The 21,115-nt window shown below is 45.4% G+C and overlaps 1 protein-coding gene across 1 annotated transcript in view; it reads right to left on the bottom strand.

Moving 5' to 3' along the window:
- Positions 1–1,017: 1,017 nt before the first annotated feature.
- The window catches only part of TTC9 (tetratricopeptide repeat domain 9), a 33,293-nt gene continuing 13,195 nt past the window's right edge, over positions 1,018–21,115 (bottom strand). Inside the window, exons 2-3 of the mRNA XM_077820253.1 lie at positions 7,116–7,298; positions 1,018–1,097 (exon numbers count right to left, since the gene is read on the bottom strand). Of these exons, the coding sequence (XP_077676379.1) occupies positions 1,018–1,097; positions 7,116–7,298 (263 nt within the window). The remainder of the gene's footprint in view (positions 1,098–7,115; positions 7,299–21,115) is intronic.

Here is a 21,115-nt window from a genome sequence, read left to right as displayed (position 1 = left end):
ATACTTAGCACTGTATATTACTGTAATGTTACTTACAACATTAACTAATAAACCCTAACACCCCTGCGAGGTAGGGAAGTGCTATTGTCCCCATTGTACAGATGGGGAAACAGAGGCACAGAGAGGAAAAGTGACTTGCCCAAGGCCACCCAGCAAGGCCTTGGCAGAGCCAAGATAAGAATGTAGGTGTTCTTGGCTCCCAGCCCCATGCTTATTTCTCTAGACTATGCTGCCTCTCTGGAGATTAGGAACCCAGGAATCCCTTCTAAAAGTAATGTGTGGAATTGTTGACCATTCACAATTTTTATTGGCAGATAATTATTCCACAATTTAAGCCCCATACTGTGCAGTGCACCTCACACCTTTCCGAGTTCCACAGCACTCCCAGAACCCACTCCCCCAGCATTGGGGCTGCTGTTTAGGAGTATCACAGGGTGCTCTGTGCTTTTATTAAAAGGATGTTTAGACTGGCTTTAATTGGCATTGGTTCTGGAGTGCGTTGGTTGGTTCTATAGGGCCTTAAAATACAGAGCTGGAGAGGAAGACAGGGGAACTGGTGAAAGGGGAATCTGCTTCCCCTCCTGAAGTGGCCAACAGCTCTCTTAGTTTTCTGGCTCTGTAGAATTCCAGTGATAGCTACCAGTAGGAAATGCTTGTCTCCAGTTTGTTGGTTGGTAAATCATAGCCTCAGAGATGTTTTCTTCAGTGCAGCATTGCAGCAAGCAGTCAGCCCAAGGCTAAAGATGTGCCTCTCATCACTTCCTCCAACCTTTTGCCACTGTCCCGGAATCAGGCAGGCTGCAGCCACTGTGCTCTCCCACTGAGGGGACTGGGTTATGATCACTGTGCTGCCAAGCAGCCAAACCCAGAGTCCGAGTCTCTTCTAAAACTGGGATTAAATTAAGAGCGCCGGAGGGAGGATGGAGCGATGGGAACAGGGTGAAGCAAATGGAAAGATCTACCCAAATGAGCATCTGGGAAGGAAATATCCCCCTGGTCACTGAAGCAGGTTCCTTTTTACAAGGCTTCTTTCTCCCTCTGGGAACATCTGCTAAGCTTCATCTCCGTCAGCTGGATATAGCGTATGACATTGGTATCTGCAGGAAAAGAGGACACATGCACCCACTGTGATTACAACTTCCAGTGAGAAACTTACAAAAAGCTACATACGCTTCTGTTGCTGTTCGTCATGACTCCTTTTTATAAATACTGCACCTGAAGTTACCAGGCCAGTAGGAACTGCGCCCCCAAGAAAGGCCCTCTGGTCCAGTACCCTGTCACCTGTATGGAACAGAAATATGCTCTTTGCTCACTATCCCCGCTCTTAAAATCTTTGTCCAGACCTCGATGAACTCTTGCTCTGACTATTGTAACCTTCTCCTCTCCCACCTGCCTTCTCCCAGTCCATTCTATCCAATACCCTAAAGTCATCATCTCCTATTGCTTTCTGATAGAGTTCTTTCTATGGGCTTCCTGTCTCCCAATCCATCATATTCAGGTTCCTCATCTTCATTTACACAGCTCTATACATTCTTGCCCCACCTACATCTCTTCTCTTACTTCTTTCAACTCCCATGTTCAATTTATCTCCAGCTCCTGGTTGTCCACTTTCTGCCAGGCTGCCACTACGCCTAGAAAGTATCCCTCTTTTGGCTGACCAAGTTACCTCTCTCTTCTCCTTCAAACCCACTTCTGGAAATCCTTCCTAGCTTCTCCCCTGAAATAGTCCCCACACTTGCACTATTGTTCTTTCTGCTGCCGTGTCTGTTTTGGACAGTAAGTTCTTGGGGGCAAGGAATGTGTCCTGTTCTCCATTTGCAGAGTGCTGTGTGAGGCTACAGTGCGGTATAGGTGAGAAATTGAAAGCCTATTTCCTGGATAATTGTGCACTGCTACAGCATGTATAATGTGTGTGGTTTCTAATCCCTGACCCCAGCTGTGAGAGGATCTGCTTGCTCGGAAGCATGAGGACTGCTATCCTGTGCGATTACTTATCTCTAGATGGCTTCAATGCACACACTATTCCGGTTCATATGTATCTAATCCTTCCTTGAATCCCCTTGAAGTACTTGCCTCAGTGATGCCCTACAGCCCTGTAGCCAGATAGCCTTTGCTTAGTACAGTGGTCCTCAAACTTTTTACCTTGTGCCCCAGCCCCCCGTTAGCCCTGTCCGCACCTCCCAGAGCCAGGAGCAGGGGTAAGTGGGCTGAGGCTGGGGCAACAGCTAGGGGCAGGGATGGGGCCAGGAGCGGAGCATCGGCCAGGAACCGAGGCCAGCAGGCATGGAGCTGGCAGCCAGGGCGACCAGCGCGCAGCTCTGGGCACAGAGTCAGCAGCCAGGGCCAGCAGCAGGTGCTGGGGCCAGGAGCGGAGCTGAGTAGCGCTTCCTGCTTGCCCCCCGTGGAGGCTGGCCTGGGTCCCAGCTACGCCCCCTAAATGTTCCTCTGGCTTAGTGGAAGGAGAGGGAGGATGTTTTCACCTACACAGCAACCAAGGACAAAGTTGGCTGAGAAATAAGAATGCAAAAAGAGACAATTTTCATTGATATTGTCATTCAGAAATGGCTCCTTGCTGCCAGTCTCCCTTATAAGGCCAACCAAGGCCAGTTTAAGTAAATTCGAGGGCCTGTGAAATCAGTCAATTAGGCTACTGTGTGCCAGACCCAAGATTCAGTGTGCAACTTCCTCTCCCCTCAGCTCCTCATGACCTGCCCAGACCTGCTCTACTATACCAGCTGGGGGTGGAACGTGCAAAGGGAGAAAAGAGGAACAGGTAACATGTCCAACACTGGTGGGTGGGTTTGTTGTGTGCACTGAGGAAATTGTGGATGGCAGGTTTCCTGTAAAAATGGGGAGGGGAAAATGGTGATATGCCCCAGCCAGGCCTGTTGAGATAAGCAAGACACATCCAGATACCCCAAGGAGCTCCTATTGAGTATGAGGCAGCACCTGAGCACCACTGGGAGGTTCTCAAGCTCTCCCAGGTAGGATGCGTTCCCCCTTTCAAAAGTCATCTTCAGCTGCAAGGTCTGGCAGCTTTGATCAAGTGGTCATGGAGACTAAACTATTTCCTCACCCTATGCAGGTCAGGTCTAAGGTACATTCAGAGGGCAGCATGAGGAAGCTGTCTGCATTACATCTGTTCTGTGGATAAAGCACTTCCATGTCCTGGGCTGCTAATTCAGAATATTTCACACTCTCTTTAGGTCCTGAACTAAAACCCTGGAACCTAAAAGCCCTAGACACTGGGAAATTCCGATGAGGGTCTGGATCTGAATGTTGCAGATTTGACTCATCTTTCTAAAAAACAAAAGCAGTGTGCAACGTATGTGACCCCAAATAGACTGGGGAGGACAATACCAGCTCAAAACCCTCTTTGTCCCCTGCACCCTCATTCAAATATCCATATCCTATGCTACTCCAGGAGCTGATGGTTTACAACCTGTTTGAGCCTCCCTATTGCACACATCTTGCACCTTGAATGTCTGCCCAGTGAAGGTGATAAGTGATAATTGAATAAGCATGCTAGGAAACCACACCTGCCCAGGCTCGTAGGGACCAGCTGAATGCCTGACTGAGGGGAAGAGGCAGTGTTCAGTGCATGATTGGGCAATGAGAGGCCACATCTCCCTCCAGCTTGATGGGTAAGGGAGCCAGTGACTCATGGCACAAATTCACCCACATGGAAAATTTCTCAAATGCTTTCTCCTATACCTCAGGAGCCAGGGGCAGAACAGGATGTAGCAAGGTATGTGGCAGGAGACATTCTTACTGAAGGTTACCTAGAACTCTCCCAGGCAAGTCATGACATCGTCTCTCAAGCTCACACTTTTGTCAGAGAAAAATATACACAGCAGTTGGTTACAGAGCAAACAGAACCCTCTCTCTCTCTCTCTGCCTTTCCTTTGTTACTAACTAATAATTCTCTGCACATTTTACCTCCTCGTTTTGGAACACTTCAGTGCATTGTATAAACACTAATGAATTAAGCCTCGTGAGGGTGGGAATGATCACTTTACAGGTGGCAAAACCTTAGACGCAGAGAACTCAAGTGCCTTGGCCAAAGTCTTACAGCAAGTTATTAGCAGAGCTGGATATAGAACCCAGACTTCTTGATTCTCAGGACTGTGCTCATGCTAGTATATAAAGATACCCTCTAACGGAAAGTCTATTGCTTTCCTTGTGGTTTTGGATTAGTGACTAGATAGAGCCTAGTGGTTAATGGTCTGTGGTATCATGACTGTGACCTGTTTTGATTCCCAGTCCTCCTAGATCACACAGATAGAAGTACACAGAAGGCAGACTCTGTGGCTAGAGTGCTACTCTACTCTGTTGGAAAACTGGGTTTTATTCCCAATCTTTGTATTTCCCTGCTATGAAATAAATAGAAGGGGCTGGGTCCATGTAGCCTAATTGTTGGCATTCTGTGTGACCAGAAGGTCAACTCAAGTTCCTTCTTTACTCCCAATTTCTATATGCTGTGACTAGAAAGAGCGATGGATAGGAAAAGGTGGAACAACATATATGGTGAGGCCAAGGCTTCTCTGAAAACAAAGAGGCTCGTAAGTAAAACCGATATTTGGTTGCTTCAAAGTTCAAACCACTTTCAACTCTGCTATGTGCTTTTATCAGCTTCTGATCACAGAGTTTATGGAAAGCTGCAGATTACTTTAATTATGTAAAAATTGACTCCCCTTTCCAAATTGTCTCCTCTAATGAGGGGAGTTACACAATTCTATTTTATTCCTTTCAGCTCTGTTTGTGATTGAGGGGGGAGGGTAGAGAAAAGGCCAATCCCAGCTCTGCTAACTTTGATGGGGAATAAATAGCCTTAAGGGATTTGCTGTACTGACAAGCCTTTAGAACAGGGAAGCCCTGTGTGAGTGAATTCCTGCTTGCCATTTAAAAATTCCTTCTGTCAGACAGAGTAGTTTTCCAGTGATTGATCTCTAACTCACCCCTTATTAGAGAGAGATATTGCACAAAACAAGATCATACTAATACTCAAAGTGCTTTACAACCACTAATGAACTGACCCTTCAGAGGTAAGGAAGAGTGCTTATCTCCATTTCACAGGGGGGGAAACTCGGACAACAGACGTTAAGTGACTTATCCAAGATCATACAGTGAGACTGTGGCAGAGCCAGGATTAGCACTGAAGTCATCTGACTCCCATTACTGTGCTTTAACAACCCTATCCTCCTTCCTTTCTACGTACACTCTGAATTACTTCCCTTTCCCCTACTACATCCCCCAACTTTCAATAAACAGCCATAAATAAAACAGAAAAATGACCTGAAATGTCATAGCAATTGTAAATAATACTAGAGAGGGATCCAGGCTGCAGAGTGCAGGTCCAGAGCTGTCCTTCCCCTGAATTAAAGGCAGTTTGGGCCACCCCCTAAGTATCATTGTAGCCTGCTGTGGTGCTTGAGGCCATTGCTGTTGAATACTTAGGTATTTATCTTATAAAGAGATGAGCGCAACCAGACCATGTAATATTGCAGGGAATAAACAGCAGAAAAGCATGCAGTAAAACTAGGGGAAAACCGATTCAGATAATATAAGGACAGACTGGAAACTTTGACTGAAATTTGAAACTACTTTGAACCTTAAAAAGAGCAGGATAGCTTTTTATTTGACCCCCACCCCCTCTCTTTTTTTTTTTTTTTTTTTTGGATGAGTCTTTGCATTTCCTGGCTCTGGCTGGAACTGAAAGCAGGAGGTGAAAACTATAGATTAGATGGGGTAAACTGTGCCTTTAAGCACATTAACCGAGCAAGGGGAGCGTGCACAGCTGTACTGACCAAAGGCTTGAGGCATTCTGTCCATACATGGCAGATGGAAACAGAATGCCTCATGAAAGATTCCAGCACTCACTACACCTATTATTATTATTATTATTTTATTTTTTAAGTGTACACTCATGCTTGCCTTTTCCTCCATGTCCTGACTCCAGCTGGACACAACTCCTTTGGGGCATCAAGCACCGGCAGCTGTGTGAGCCAGCCTCCCTGCTCCACCTTCTGCTCAGGGAGCACTAGCTGCAGCATTCTGCCAGGACTCAGGGCCCAGACCAACTCCCTTTCCACCCTCGTACTGGAGAAATCACTCTGGGCTTATGTTTGTGTATGGCATCTATTTCCATTACGTTTTCCTTGGATCCTTATAACTTTTCCCTTATTTTCACAGAACTGCTTTTAAAAAAATACACTTCAGTGGGTTTAATCTCTATGCCTACGTGGAGACATGACATAAACTCTTCAAATATATATGTCAAAGGGCAGTCAAAGCTGGCACCAGGAAGTCATGAATAATAGAGCCCGAAGGACAAAGCTGCCCTGTGTTACTAAAGCCAACAGTCCTGGGCATGTGCTCAAGAGCCCATTACTTTTGTTTGGAAAATGTAAACACAATAGTTACACTACTGCCCACTGATTTGGAGTCTGTTTCTACAAGGGCCAAGAAATCTTACAGGCCGGTTTAAATATGCAACCATCGTGCTGGCAGAAAATGAAAGGTTGTTGTTACTGGGCAAATAGGTGGTGGGTTCCGGAACAGGGACCTAATTGATTCCATGGTAAAAGTTAAAGAACATGGACTGGTGATTGGGGGAGAGGAAGGTGCCTGTCTAGTGGGGCACAGAGAGAGACCTGCCTCCACTGAGATGATGGAAGGTATGGATGTAAGCAACTCCAAATGGTCTCCTAATTTTCCTTTGGAGAAGATGCAGGTGTGTTCTCCTGATGGTCATTTTCAGAGATACAGGAATCCCTGGGACTGAGGCAGGGAAGGCAGTGTGGAGATACACACATCTCCACACAGTTCCCTTCTTCTTCTTCTTCTTCAGTAAAAAGAGGTTGGAAATCTCCTTTACAATGGTAGCATCCCTGCAATACCACCATCTTCCAGGCTCTTCTGAAAAGCTAATACCTTCAGACAATGTCCCTGCAAAGCTGCTGTGCTACTAATGAATTCTTGAAAGGAAATAGAACTAGACACAGTAGGACATATTCATTCCTGGTGAAATTAATGCAGTTAAACCAGAGATGGATTTGGTTCCATGAAAGGAAGAGTAAAGGCTGTCAGTGTGAAAATCTTGTGGCTACCAGTACCTGTTGGCTGTCGAGACCTTGCTTCTTTCAAGTAGTCCAGTGCCTTGTTGAAGTCACCGAGGTGGTAGAATGCTACGCCTGATCGATAGAGAGCCTTGAAGTTCTCTCCTTCCTTCTTAAGCACTTTGAGGCAATACTCCTTGACTCGCTCATAATTCACCAGCTCAGCCTGGAGCAGACATGCTGCAGGACATGAGAACAGGGAGAGAGAAATGAACAGGGGCTGTTAGACTTTTATTCCTTCACCTCCCCACAGTCAGTGGGAGGAAGATAAAGGTTGAGCTAGAGGTATGGCTCCAAAAGGTATGCAGTCAAATAGTTTAAACACCAAATCCAGCTTCTCAAACTGAATACAAAAGTTTTATTTTTGGAATTTCAGTGAGGATAGGTTGTTTGTTTTTGCAAGGGGAGCAGGGGTTTAAACCCCTCCCCCTACAGAGTTGGAACCCCAAGTCCAATAGCTTTTATGCCAGTGGCTGAGAAACATGAAGCGAGGCTGACTATAAACAGAAAGGAACACAGTCTCCAAGCACAAAAAGGACAAAAAATGATTACCCCGCCTCATAAAAGTAAAAAAAATAAACTAGATTGAATTGTTTTACAGTTTCAATAATCCAAGGTTATCAAACATACAAGAAAGAACTCTATTTTATAAATATGATGTTTGACAGTGACCTTTAACTGCCTCTTATCCAGTGGATTAGAAGTCAGGCAGTAAAGCTAACGGCACGGAAATCTTTGAACTGATCCCTGTGGTGGCACCTTTCAACTGAAGATCTGAAAGCCCAAACAGTGGAGCTGATCCTGCAGCCTTTCATCGTGCCAAAAGTCCCACTGATTGCTTACTGAATAAATAAGGATTGTATGATTGGGCCCGTTAGCCAATTAAGCTTCATATTAATAAATATAAACTCCTACCAGGCATGGGAATGTTTAATACCCATCTTAACCAATGGGCAAAATGAGGCACAGAGATGATACAGGACATGCCAGGATCAGGGTGAATCAGTAGACAGCTGGGAATAGAACCAGGAACAGTCTCTGACTCTAGCCATCAACACCACTTGCCCTAAACTGGAGGCTTGCATTGTTGTGTGCCCTGCTGGCAGGCATCAGGCATGGACAATGAAGACTGGCTGCTCAGCTGGAAGAGATGGCCCCACCTCCTGTTCAACTCGAGATGGGGCTCTAGAGCTCCCTCTCCCCTCCCTGGCTGTGTTGAGCTCACTCTCTCTAGTGGAAGAAGCTTCAGCGCTCTTCTTTTCCCCAGCCAGCACAGGAGGATGAAAGAGGCTCCAGAGCTCCACCTTCCTGTGTTGTCCCTGGTGTCCCCTGTAGTGTGGGTAAGGGAAAGGAACGAGCACTGTTCAGCAAACAGAATTTCCATCCCATGGGAAATTCCAGTATTTCAACATTTGGGTTCCTCCTGAAACAGGATGAAAAACTGAACAGTTTAAAACTTCCTCAGGACAAAAAAAAATCCCCATAAATCTCTTAATGAAAAAATGCCAATATTTTAAAATGTTGATTTTTAATCAAACATTTTGTTGTGAATCTTCCCCACCAAAAATTTGGAAAACTAAGTCAAAACCAACATTTTTCCTGTGAACAATTGAGAGTTTTCAATTTCACTGAAACCTTATTGATCAAAAAACGTCCATCAGCATGACTCTATGAGGGAACTCCAGGGCTCACCCTTCCTGAACCATTCCGCTGTTGTCTGCCAATCTTGGGGGGAGGAGTCCGAAGGCTACCACTTCCCCAGCCACTGCTACTGCTTCTGTCCTTGGGGGAGTGAGAAAGGGAGCTCTGGGTCTCCCCCTTTCCTTCGGAGACTGCATTCATAGGTTTTAAATGTCCGCTCTGGCTGTCATTGATTCTACATGCAGAAAAAACCTGGCAGGAACATTGACCACCTGTGTATGTTAGTTTTGATTTAAACACCATATTCTGGTAGAGCCTCATGGCTCTAAGCAGAAACTCCTAATCATGTGTTCCTCACAGACAGTTGCTGTCAGTAGAGAAGAACATAGTGTATTTCAAAGCACCTACTCACTGACTATTTGAGTAGTAAATTCATTTCAAGCTCCATTAGAAACACAGCAAGAAAATCAATGTTGGACAAATAGGAAAGGACAAAACTGGATCCAGAAATGCCTTTGAGCTTTGAGAAATAAATGTGCCTTTTTTTTCTTTATTTTTTAAAGCTTCTTATAAAAATGGTTGTGTGAATTTAGTGCTGGCTTCACAGCCCTGGAGACTGGAGTCCTCTATTTATCCACTGAACAGATACAGCACTGGGAGTAGCTTCCCACATGCTGCCCATCCAACATGCCCTATCCTGTTCTGGAGGGACCAGCTCTTGGAGTGGAAGGGGAGTGGGGGTTTAGTCTCCCCGATTCTTTCACTCCTTGATCTCTCCAGTTATAGTAATAGAAGTGTTTCTGTAAAAATGACACACTTACTCGGAATATTTGAGATAATCTATAGCCAAACTTGCTCCATTGATGACTTTTTTTAAACTGGCAGTTCCACAAACTCAACCTGTGTTCTGAAAATCCAGCTGGGCTCCTTCTTGTGACATTAGCAATAAAGATTCTGCAAACATAATTTAGTTGCTGCTGGTTTTGCTGATGCACGAGACATAGTGGAGTTGGTTCTGTGGGGCTAACATAATGGACACTCGTTTGTCTCAGCAACGTGAGCAGATTTGACTGGGAAGTGCAGGAAATAGCTATGGTGAGTGAGAAGGGGCCATTCTGACAGTCACTTTTCTAACTATATTTCTCAAGGGAGTGTCCCTTACAAATAGTTAGCAGCACGTATTCTTATACTCACTTTGCTTCATTGAGAACTATCTCCTTTCTCCATAGTATAAGAGATTAGAGATGACTGTGGATATGATTACTTTATAATGTCAATCTTGAAGCTGTTAATAATACATCTTTTTAAAACTTTCTTCCTATGTCGGTCAGGGAAGAATTGTTTTTAAAAAGTTGTTATTCCTAAATAGACTTGTCTGTCTATGGCTGGCAGTGTTTGTTTACGGTATCAAACATTTCATCACCCTGGCTCTCTGTGGAATAGGTCTCCAATGAGGCCTTTCAGGTACAGGCTGTTCTGGAGGAGACCAAATGAGACTGTGGTTTATACAGACCTTCCTTCCTCTCCCTTGATATCAAACTGGTGCTGCCCTACACAACAACCTTTACAATAAGTCTTAAATGCTTGGAAGAATGTGCCATTCTTGAAGAAGCACTTTTCTTTCCAACTTGGCATGTAGGAATCTTTTCCAGTGGCAGTGATGTCTAACGGTTAGCATATTCTGCCTGAGTTCTAGTCTCAGCTCTGCTAGTGACTATGTGAACTTGGGAAACATAACCTCTTTGCTTCTGTTTTACTCATCTATAAAATTACACTCCTCACAGCAGAGATGCTGGAGCTATTGTTATAGTGGGAGTGCCAAAAGCCACTATGTTATTGTCTATAGGCACCGACTCTGTGGGTGCTCTGGGGCTGAAGCACCCACAGGAAAAAAATGGGGGCTGCTGAGCACCCACCGGCAGCCCCCCCATCAGTGCCACCACCTCCCCACAGTGCCTCCCACCCGCCGATCAGCGCCTCCCTCTCCCTCCCAACGCTGTTTCGTGGCATGCAGGAGGCTGGGGGGGAGGAGCGAGGATACAGTGCACTCAGGGGAGGGGATGGAACGGGGCAGGGGTGGAGCAGGGGCAGGAAGAAGCAGGGCGGGGGTGTGGCACTGAGGGAAGGGGTGGCGTGGGGCAGGGACTGGGGCAGAGCCAGGGGTTGAACACCCCTGGCACAATGAAAAGTTGGCACCTGTGGTCTATAAAGTGCTTTGAGATCATGCAGTGAAATGTACTACAGGAGGGCGAGGTATTCTCACTAGCAAAAGCTCTGAGGGAGGTCCCTGCCCACCTAACTTTGCAACTGAATGTTACTGTCTAAGTAGAGATGTGTGGAACGTGGCCACTTTGGTTCAATTGTCTAATTCTGCACAGTGTAGGATTAAACACCCCAAATCTACAGCTTGCACCATTGTTGGCCCCTGTTGGCAATGGTAGGAAGTTTAAAGGAAACATGGCTAGAGTAGTTAAGGCCCTGGAGTCTCATTTTGAGGAACCCCAAAAATTCAAAGCAAAGCGCATCTGAAACTGCCCTGTTTCATGTTTTTCAACAGAAATCTCCCCAGCAGCCAGTTTACTAAAACAACCCTGCTTAACCTAAAATTTTGTGAATTTTGGGGTAAATCTGGGTTGAGTTAGGGGTTTGTAATGAAATCTAAAATAAGGGTATTTGGGTTTTGGTAAAGATGTTTAAGGTCTTGACTATGCTGGGATTTTTGCCACTGGTGTAGCTGCACCAGAGAAAACCTCTAGTATAGACACAATTTATACCAATGTCTAAAATTGCACTGCAGACCAGGCCTAAGATCTATCCAAATTACTATGGAAACCAGATTCGTATATCCCTATCCCTCTGGACCAGTGCACCTGGCATGTTCCTCAGGTGTCGTGCATTGAGTTTGTTATGATCAGAGATTCCACTCGCTGCTCTCCCAATAGGATTAAAAAATGCTTTGCCAGAGAGAATGTCTTGAGTTACACATTTATATTTCACACATTTCAGGGGTGTTTGGGTCTGTGGTTTCAGAACAGTCCATTATTATAGGCAGGGCTGGTAACACACCGCCTATTATTAATGTTGCCAGGCACTTCCATTATAAGATTTTTGTTTTCAGTTGCTTATAACTTTGCCAAACTTTAACAGTTTCAGATGAATTTTTCCATACTGGGTGTTCGCCTCAGGCTGATTTTTTCTCCCCCCAGCCATAATGGTTCATCTATTCCAGAGAACAAGCCCAGGGAAAATAACAGTTTTGCCCTCATTAAAACATTTTGATGACTTTTTTTTTTTTTTTTGAAAAGCACTAGTACCCCCATGCTTTGGGGTAGGATCTGATATTTGTCAAGGGGGAAGGGGTTGTTTCAAGGATGTGCCTTTGCCATCCCTGTGAAAATCCCAAATTTGGACCAATTCTAAACCTTTGAAAATGCATGCTTCATACACACTGAGTACAAACGTCTTAGATTTTAGTTGCTACAGTCCTTGAAAATTCTGTCCATGCTGGACATGCTCCAGCCTGAGGTTAAGCATGACTTTCCCTGCAATTGCTCCTCTGGACTATTGCTCATGCTCGGTCCAGGCACCAGAATTGAGAGCAGGGAGACTGTCTCCTGTGCTCTCAGTGACATCCTCCTGACCCAGGATTTATGGAGTAGGAAGTTACCTGAGTCAAATGGAGATGGGTCAAGAACTGGCTCTTGGTGGCGTGGTGGGGAGTAAGTTGGGACAAGGAACTTGGGGTGAGGGAGATGGGGAGCAGAAACTGGAAAAGAGACTGGCAGGGAGCAGAGGAAAACTGGGACTGAAAGTTATGGTGGATGAATAGCCTGTGCCTGGGTGAGCAAGGAGTCTAGGACTAGGAGCTGGGAAGAGAAATAGGTTGTGGGGGACTGGGAGCCAGTAGGTATTCATGGGGATGGACCAAGACTGGATGAGGCGCTGGGGGAGACAGGGACGGACTGGGACTGAGAACCAGGGGGATGATGTGAAGGATGTGACAGGGGAGGGGAAACGAATCTGAGGAGGAGCTGGGCTGCAGGTAGAGAACTGGGACTGGCTGGGCAAAGAAACTAGGCCACAGAGCCTGGAGAGGGCCATTGAGATTGGATGAGGAGCCCAGGAAGGGAGATGAGGCTTTGGAGCTAGTGGGGATGTAGGTGGGGTTCCTGTGGAAGAACTAGTATGTGACCATGTAATGAAAGTGTATATCACAATGCATATGCACAAGGGGGTTGAGTTAAGCTTGCACAGAAACTTTAATTTTGGTATCTCCTAACTTCCGAGTGTCTAATTTTGTAACCTCAATAGTGTTCTTTTAATGTACGGTTTGTGTCTGTTTTTATATCTATAGAGAGAGGGGGAAAAAAGACAGAGAGACACACACACATGCAGGCCAGCTGAGAATCCAAACTAACCTCAAGTTCAGGGTATTTGGAATCAGGGTTTTGTTCCAGGCCCATCGGTAGTATGCAGAGAGTCCCGTTTACGTGTAAACCTCACTTTTTAACCTCTGCTAAATTCTTTGACAAGAATCCAAACTGGTAGGGAAAAAAAGAGCCACAAGGAATGAAAAGGAACTTGAGAAACCTTTATAATGTGGGGGCAGAACAGAGGCTATATCAGATCCTTCTCTTCCCCTACACATCAAGTGGGCTGTGCCTTTCAAAGATGTTAGCCAGAGTTCCCAACATACCCCCAAAAAGTGAAAATTAGAGGTATTCTTTGTTAGAGAAATGCCACATGCTGTAACCGCTAGATATGAGTGAATCATTAGGATCTGAAGAGTTTCCAGACCAACTCTCTCCCATGAAATATTCCCCTTTCCCCTCCATATCCCAAGCCTGCAAACAAAGGGGATTTTCTGGCTAATTATAGCCATCTTGATAACATCTAGCAATAATCTGATTAGCTGACAACTAGTTCCTGGACTGCCTTAATGGGATGAGCAGGGAAAATTAAAGTGACAGTACAACTTTCTAGTAAGTAGCAGCTCTCATTTACTCCTCCTCTACACCTACCAAGGCTGTGTAAATATGCATGCTTGTTATTACATGTAGGAGACTGTGTAGGAAATTAGAATCCAGATTGTATGACATACTGGCACCGTCTCTGCAGGGGCTGATTAATGCTAAATGAGGTGTGGATATACCAACACTTTGGGGGTCCCAGGTAGCTGCTTCTTCCAAGCATCCATGCATTTCCTTTCAGCCTAGTTCTCTACTCCCAGACAGATTCTGACTGTTCCTCTCAGTTCAACCTTCCCGGACAGACTCTCTTGCCTAGCCTTCTAGGATGGGCTGTTTCTCTGCTGCTCCTGAGTCCTGGATATTCCTGCCATGTGATGCAAAGGGTCTTTGTGCTGTTGTCTGTAAGAGTCTGGTTGGCACAGGTGAGCAATCCTTATTGGTAAGATTCACGTTTTCAGAAACGTCACCCTCTCCCTATCACCACAATTATTAATGGTGCATATGTCTCCCTGCTAGGAATTAGCTGTAAAGTGGTGCGTAACAGGAAGTCCTGCTTCAGGATATAGTTTGAGATACAGGAAATGGAGCTCATCATTTGAATGTGTAAACACTTAACTTACGACAGCTATGAAAGTTTCTTGCCTTTCCCACGCATTCAAATGCTGCACTGGATCTTCCGTATCTCAGACTTTCAAGGGGGCAGCGGCCTGTTTGAATGCCAATTATTCTTTTTTAAAAGTTATCTTTTTAGACAGTAATTTGTTTTTGTGGCGATTTATGCTTCTTTTTCATTAGCCGCAGTGACTAGCATCACAGTTATATGAAGTTGCAGTTTTCCTTTAGAACGAGATTAAAATTTGTATTGCAAAGATAACCCTAGTGGAATTACAATCTAAGTTTTCAACTGGTTCTCATGGCTTCCAGTTGGCTTCGTAGGCTTTGGAGCACAGCAATGAGTATACTGGGCTACAGCTTCCTATAGTTACTGGCCCTCCAAATGAAACCAACAGAGGCCAACCAAAGTAGCCTAACAGAATTTCCACTAGGGCACAGCCAAAGGAATGGTCAAATGATGACAGGCAGATGAGACAGATTTTGTGGCAAAAATCCCTCTCTAAATGTGCAAAAATAAATCCTCGTTCCAACAAAATAAAAATAAAAAGGTGATGGTAGAGAGAGGCCCCAAACTAGAGCCTCTAATTCAGGCCACTTTGAATGGAAAGGGGATTCAAGAGCTCTGTGTTCTAAGTGATTTGCATCCAGTAACACAGTGAGTCAATAGCAGAACCAAGAGCAGAGCCTGGTTCCCTGCAATAACCAGTAGGTCATGTTTCTTCCATAAACATTTTTCTCCCCTGCGACCAGTCTGAGAGACAGGAGTCTCTCTTTTTTCTCTCTCTCTCTTTTGGTCACGGTCGCTATGGTTGTTCTGACAGGTTAAATGCTCTGGAGGTTTCCCTCTTTCTGACTCCACTTACAATTATCCCTGTAATCCCTGACCTAGCTTTATCTTTTAAAGTCAATACTCATCTAGCCCAGCTGCCTGTGTTTTGCCTTCTGAATCTATTCTAGAGTCCCTTTGTTATTGTTTATCTCTGTTGAGCTTTTTCCACCCACGAATCTTTCTCTCCCCAGAGGCCCAGTTCCATGTCACGTCCTCCTTCCCTGTTGCTTTATCCTCCTGTCAGTGCCATTCAAATGCTTCTTTTCCCCACTAGTTCTACCACAGCCAACCATGGGGCTCCAGTCTCTTGTGTCATTTCTGTAGGGCAACAGCAGATAAAGTCTGAAGAGGGATCAGCAAATTCATCAGATGTACCATGACTCTGGAGAGCAGGAAGGAGTTTTAGGCAGAGGGTATGGCCATAGGGCTAGTGCTTAGAGTGCAACAAAAGGCTTGCTGCAGAGGCCAAAGTTCTCCGAATTTCTAGTTTATTTGGGCCAGCAAAACAGATCCTTGGTAGCAAGGTCCTGGACACCTATCTATTGGGCAAATAGTTTCTACAAGTGTGTAGAAGTTATTGGGGATCCTTTCTATTGAAAGGTGCTGCATTGCTGGAATAGCTATATGGCCAAAGTGAGGGCCTGAATGAAAGATGGCCATCTTAAACACACTCAAGACCAGATAGAGGGGATGCTGGTAGGAAGGGAGAAGCACCTGGAGGGAGTGACAGCAGTAGAGTGAAAAGAATCTAAAGCTGGCTTGAAGACTATGACCCTTCTCCTCAGATGAAGTCATCTTCTTCCTGAAGGTCGAGACAGCAGACTGGACTTCTACATAGAGTGCTTCCGCCGACGTGCACGGGCTGAAATTGTGGAAAAGCAGCATCACTTGTCCCATAACCTCAACCGTGTGGAACACAATGCCATCCACAGCCTCAGAAACAACTCTGACATCATAATCAAAAAGGCTGACAAAGGAGGTGCTGTTGTCATCATGAATAGGTCGGAATATGAACAAGAGGCTGCTCGGCAGCTCTCCAACACCACTTTCTACAAGCCATTACCCTCTGATCCCACTGAGAGTTACCAAAAGAAACTACAGCATTTGCTCAAGAAACTCCCTGAAAAAGCACAAGATCAAATCCGCACAGACACACCCCTGGAACCCCGACCTGGGATATTCTATCTGCTACCCAAAATCCATAAACCTGGAAATCCTGGGCGCCCCATCATCTCAGGCATTGGCACCCTGACAGCAGGATTGTCTGGCTATGTAGACTCCCTCCTCAGGCCCTACGCTACCAGCACTCCCAGCTACCTTCGAGACACCACTGACTTCCTGAGGAAACTACAATCCATCGGTGATCTTCCTGATAACACCATCCTGGCCACTATGGGTGTAGAAGCCCTCTACACCAACATTCCACACAAAGATGGACTACAAGCCGTCAAGAACATCCCCGATAATGTCACGGCTAACTTGGTGGCTGAACTTTGTGACTTTGTCCTTACCCATAACTATTTTACATTTGGGGACAATGTATACCTTCAGAGCAGCGGCACTGCTATGGGTACCCGCATGGCCCCACAGTATGCCAACATTTTTATGGCTGACTTAGAACAACGCTTCCTCAGCTCTCGTCCCCTAACACCCCCACTCTACTTGCGCTATATTGATGACATCTTCATCATCTGGACCCATGGAAAAGAAGCCCTTGAGGAATTCCACCATGATTTCAACAATTTCCATCCCACCATCAACCTCAGCCTGGTCCAGTCCACACAAGAGATCCACTTCCTGGACACTACAGTGCTAATAAACGATGGTCACATAAACACCACCCTATATCGGAAACCTACTGACCGCTATTCCTACCTACATGCCTCCAGCTTTCACCCTGACCACACCACACGATCCATCGTCTACAGCCAAGCTCTGCGATACAACCGCATTTGCTCCAACCCCTCAGACAGAGGCAAACACCTACAAGATCTCTATCAAGCATTCTTACAACTACAATACCCACCTGCGGAAGTGAAGAAACAGATTGATAGAGCCAGAAGAGTTCCCAGAAGTCACCTACTACAGGACAGGCCTAACAAAGAAAATAACAGAACGCCACTAGTTGTCACCTTCAGCCCCCAACTAAAACCCCTCCAATGCATTATTAAGGATCTACAACCTATCCTGAAGGATGACCCAACACCCTCACAAATCTTGGGAGACAGGCCAGTCCTTGCCTACAGACAGCCTCCCAACCTGAAGCAAATACTCACCAGCAACCACATACCACACAACAGAACCACTAGCCCAGGAACCTATCCTTGCAACAAAGCCCGTTGCCAACTGTGCCCGCATATCTATTCAGGGGACACCATCACAGGACCTAATAACATCAGCCACACTATATCAGAGGCTCGTTCACCTGCACATCCACCAATGTGATATATGCCATCATGTGCCAGCAATGCCTCTCTGCCATGTACATTGGTCGAACTGGACAGTCTCTACGTAAAAGAATAAATGGACACAAATCAGATGTCAAGAATTATAACATTCATAAACCAGTCGGAGAACACTTCAATCTCTCTGGTCACGCGATTACAGACATGAAAGTTGCTATATTACAACAAAAAAACTTCAAATCCAGACTCCAGCGAGAAACTGTTGAATTGGAATTCATTTGCAAATTTGATACAATTAACTTAGGCTTGAATAGAGGTTGGGAGTGGCTAAGTCATTATGCAAGGTAACCTATTTCCCCTTGTTTTTTCCTACCCCCCCGCCCCCAGACGTTCTTGTTAAACCCTGGATTTGTGCTGGAAATGGCCCACCTTGATTATCATACACACTGTAAGGAGAGTGGTCACTTTAGATAAGCTATTACCAGCAGGAGAGTGGGTTTGTGTGTGTGGGGGGGGAGGGGGGGTGTGAGAAAACCTGGATTTGTGCTGGAAATGGCCCAACTTGATTATCATACACATTGTAAGGAGAGTGATCACTTTAGATAAGCTATTATCAGCAGGAGAGTGGGGTGGGAGGAGGTATTTTTTCATGCTTTGTGTGTATATAAAAAGATCTTCTACACTTTCCATAGTATGCATCCGATGAAGTGAGCTGTAGCTCACAAAAGCTTATGCTCAAATAAATTGGTTAGCCTCTAGGGTGCCACAAGTACTCCTTTTCTTTTTGTCATTGACATAGTAATCCATGCCATTATTGTCTCCACAATGGATTTCTGCCAATGGGTTCAATTTGGAGCTGCCCTTGATGATCACTCAGATGCTAAAAGCTAGTGCATTATCCTGCCTAATAAACCAAGTAAGCTAACGTGGGCACACAACACCTAGGCTCCATGGCCTGCCCTGGCTTTCGTTCACCTCCTGGTACAGCTGAAGGTGTTCATGATTATCTAGAAGGTTCTGTAGAGATTGGGAGCCAGTTATCTTCAAGACCTCCTCTCATCCATGCCTCATCATGGCATTTACTATTGATTGGAACTGGAATGCCATCTAGCCTCAGGTTTGAGCACTGTGTGTTCAGCATCCTTGTCCTGATCAGGAGTGCAGTAATACTTTCACCTGACAATCTGTTACTTTTCTGGAATGTACCTTTGTAATTGCAACCAGTCCCTCCTCCAGTTCAGCTGTAATTTCTCTCCTGTCCTTTGCTACCAGATACAGAGTTACTTCTATATTATTGACATACCTCGATGGATGCCAGCACAGCAATAGATTGCTGACCTGTCCTAAAGAGCATTAGATCCTATCCTCTCCTGACTCCAGGACCTTCAACTTTAGGGACAGTGTATATGAAGGACAGAAAATGTAAAGTCTGTCACTCTGGCTGACTTATTCATTTGCTCTCACCCAGGGTCCAGGACTTGAACTACATTCCACCCTGTTTAAAACGTAACTCGGTGTTAAGCAGGAAACAAACAGGGAGAGGTGGTGCTCTTATTCAAACGCTGAGCCATTCAAATTCTGTACCAGTGATCATTTTAGTACGCTGACTTCCCACATTAAGACCAAGTCTGCACTGCAGACTTCTGTCACCACAGCTATGGTAGTCAGGGATGTGAAGAGGTGTGATTCTTGACCAACATATCTGTACCAGCTGAAGCCCCTAGTATTGATGCAGTTATATTGGTAAAGTTTTTATCTCAAGCAGCAAGTTTATCTGCAGAAGCTAGGAACATAGGAACTGCCGTATTGGATCAGACCACCAGTTCATCCAGTATAATAGCCTGTCTCTGACAGTGACCAGTTATGGCATTCAAAGGAAGGTACAAGAAACCCAATAATTAACCATTATGGAATCACCTGGCCATGGACACCTGCCCTCAGCCTGAGTTTTTGTGCATCCAACATAATCCCAAGCAAGTTAGAGTTTGGCCCTGAAACATGAAAGTTTAATATCTCTTGTACAATTCTGATCCTGTCTAATGTAGCTGTGAAAGTTATTAGTCATAAGTGTCTAATCCTTTTCTAAATCCTATTAGGTTATTTCCCTTAAAGATACCTTGTGACAATGAGTTCCACAGTTTAATCCTTTTTTTTCCCTAAAAACAAAATGTAAGTATAGTAGTAAAAGGAAACACTTTAACATAATGCAAAATTTATTAACCACAGGAACTGGGATGGCTCTCTCCTTGCTTCCAGTTATGCCAGAGCAGTTAGGTATGGGTATGTGGTAATGTATACATAAAAGAATTCTGATATTTCTTCTCTGTGATTCCTGCATGGCTTTGGATATTATGCTGCTCTTGTTTTCTTGGAGCATGTACAAACTCCCAAGGCTTGAGCCCTTAATCGCTGCAAATAATTTAAGAGGATAGTTGCCAGGGATTTGAATTACAGTTGTGTTAAAAAAAATCTGTGTCTGAAGTAGGAGTTGAAGTGTAACTCTCTGGTACACCCTTTGACACAAGAAGCATAACCTGGGACACAGAGCAGGTTCTGATTTAATTTTTTTTTTTTTTGAAGTTCCAAAAGAGTGTGGCCAGAGTATCTTTTCAGGGCTAGGGCCAGGTCAAGGCAATGCAAGGCCCTCCATGGCTTCACTCCTGCAGACCCAGCCCTGTAGTAGTGGAGGGGGAGCTGTCTCCCCTCAGAGTCAGGGGCAGTAGCATGGACCCCCTTCCTCCCTGCAGGAGAAGAAGTGGGGTGCCCCCATCATAAGTAGCTGGAATGGTTATCCCCCTAGAGAGACCAGTGTAGCAGCAAGGGAAGCCTTCCCAGGATGTATTGCTTGGGTAGATAGGCAGGGCCCAGTGCACTCTTCTCCTGTAGTCACATGGTATTGCAGGGCGCCATAGGTCTTAACACCCCATTGAGATGCATGGAGCAGTTCACCTCACAGGGCTGTTGCTTCAGGCTGTTTGTGGACTGCAGCAGAAATCACTGCATTGGGCACACTTCATCTCAGAGGATTGAAAATTGTAGGCTAGATTGTGACTTTGGGTACAGCCCAGAACAAGGGGGGGACCAGTGTAGGAGTAGCCCCAGGAAGCATTGTGACTCTGGGATAAACCTCCATGTGAGTGAAGTGTTTCCTGCTTCTCACTTGCTTCTCAGAGCAGGAGGCCTATACCACTCCAGCTCAGCAACTCTGGTCAGTGAATATGAGGGATGGATCCAAGGCAAGGCTGCACCTATTCTCTGCCCCTCCTGCCTATCTTTGCTGGGAGGCCGGTGAGTAGCCTGCTGCCTGGACCCAACAGCTGAGCATTTCAGACCGGCAAAGACCTTGAGTGAACCAGGGGGCAGGTATGAAGTCGCAGCCCCAACAGGTTACACAGTCTCAGGACTGCAGCAAATGGGTGGAGAACTCCCTCCACTACCTGATTAGGTTACATTGTATAGGATCAAAGTCCTTGCTTTAGGGAGCAAGGGGAACATGGCAAGACAGACACTTAACTTGATTTCACGCAAGCAGGGAGT

The sequence above is a fragment of the Eretmochelys imbricata genome, chromosome 6 (assembly GCF_965152235.1).
Source record: "Eretmochelys imbricata isolate rEreImb1 chromosome 6, rEreImb1.hap1, whole genome shotgun sequence".
Classification (NCBI taxonomy): Eukaryota; Metazoa; Chordata; order Testudines; family Cheloniidae; genus Eretmochelys; species Eretmochelys imbricata.
Note: the sequence above shows the minus strand (reverse complement) of the source record. Positions and strands in the feature narration are given on the sequence as shown.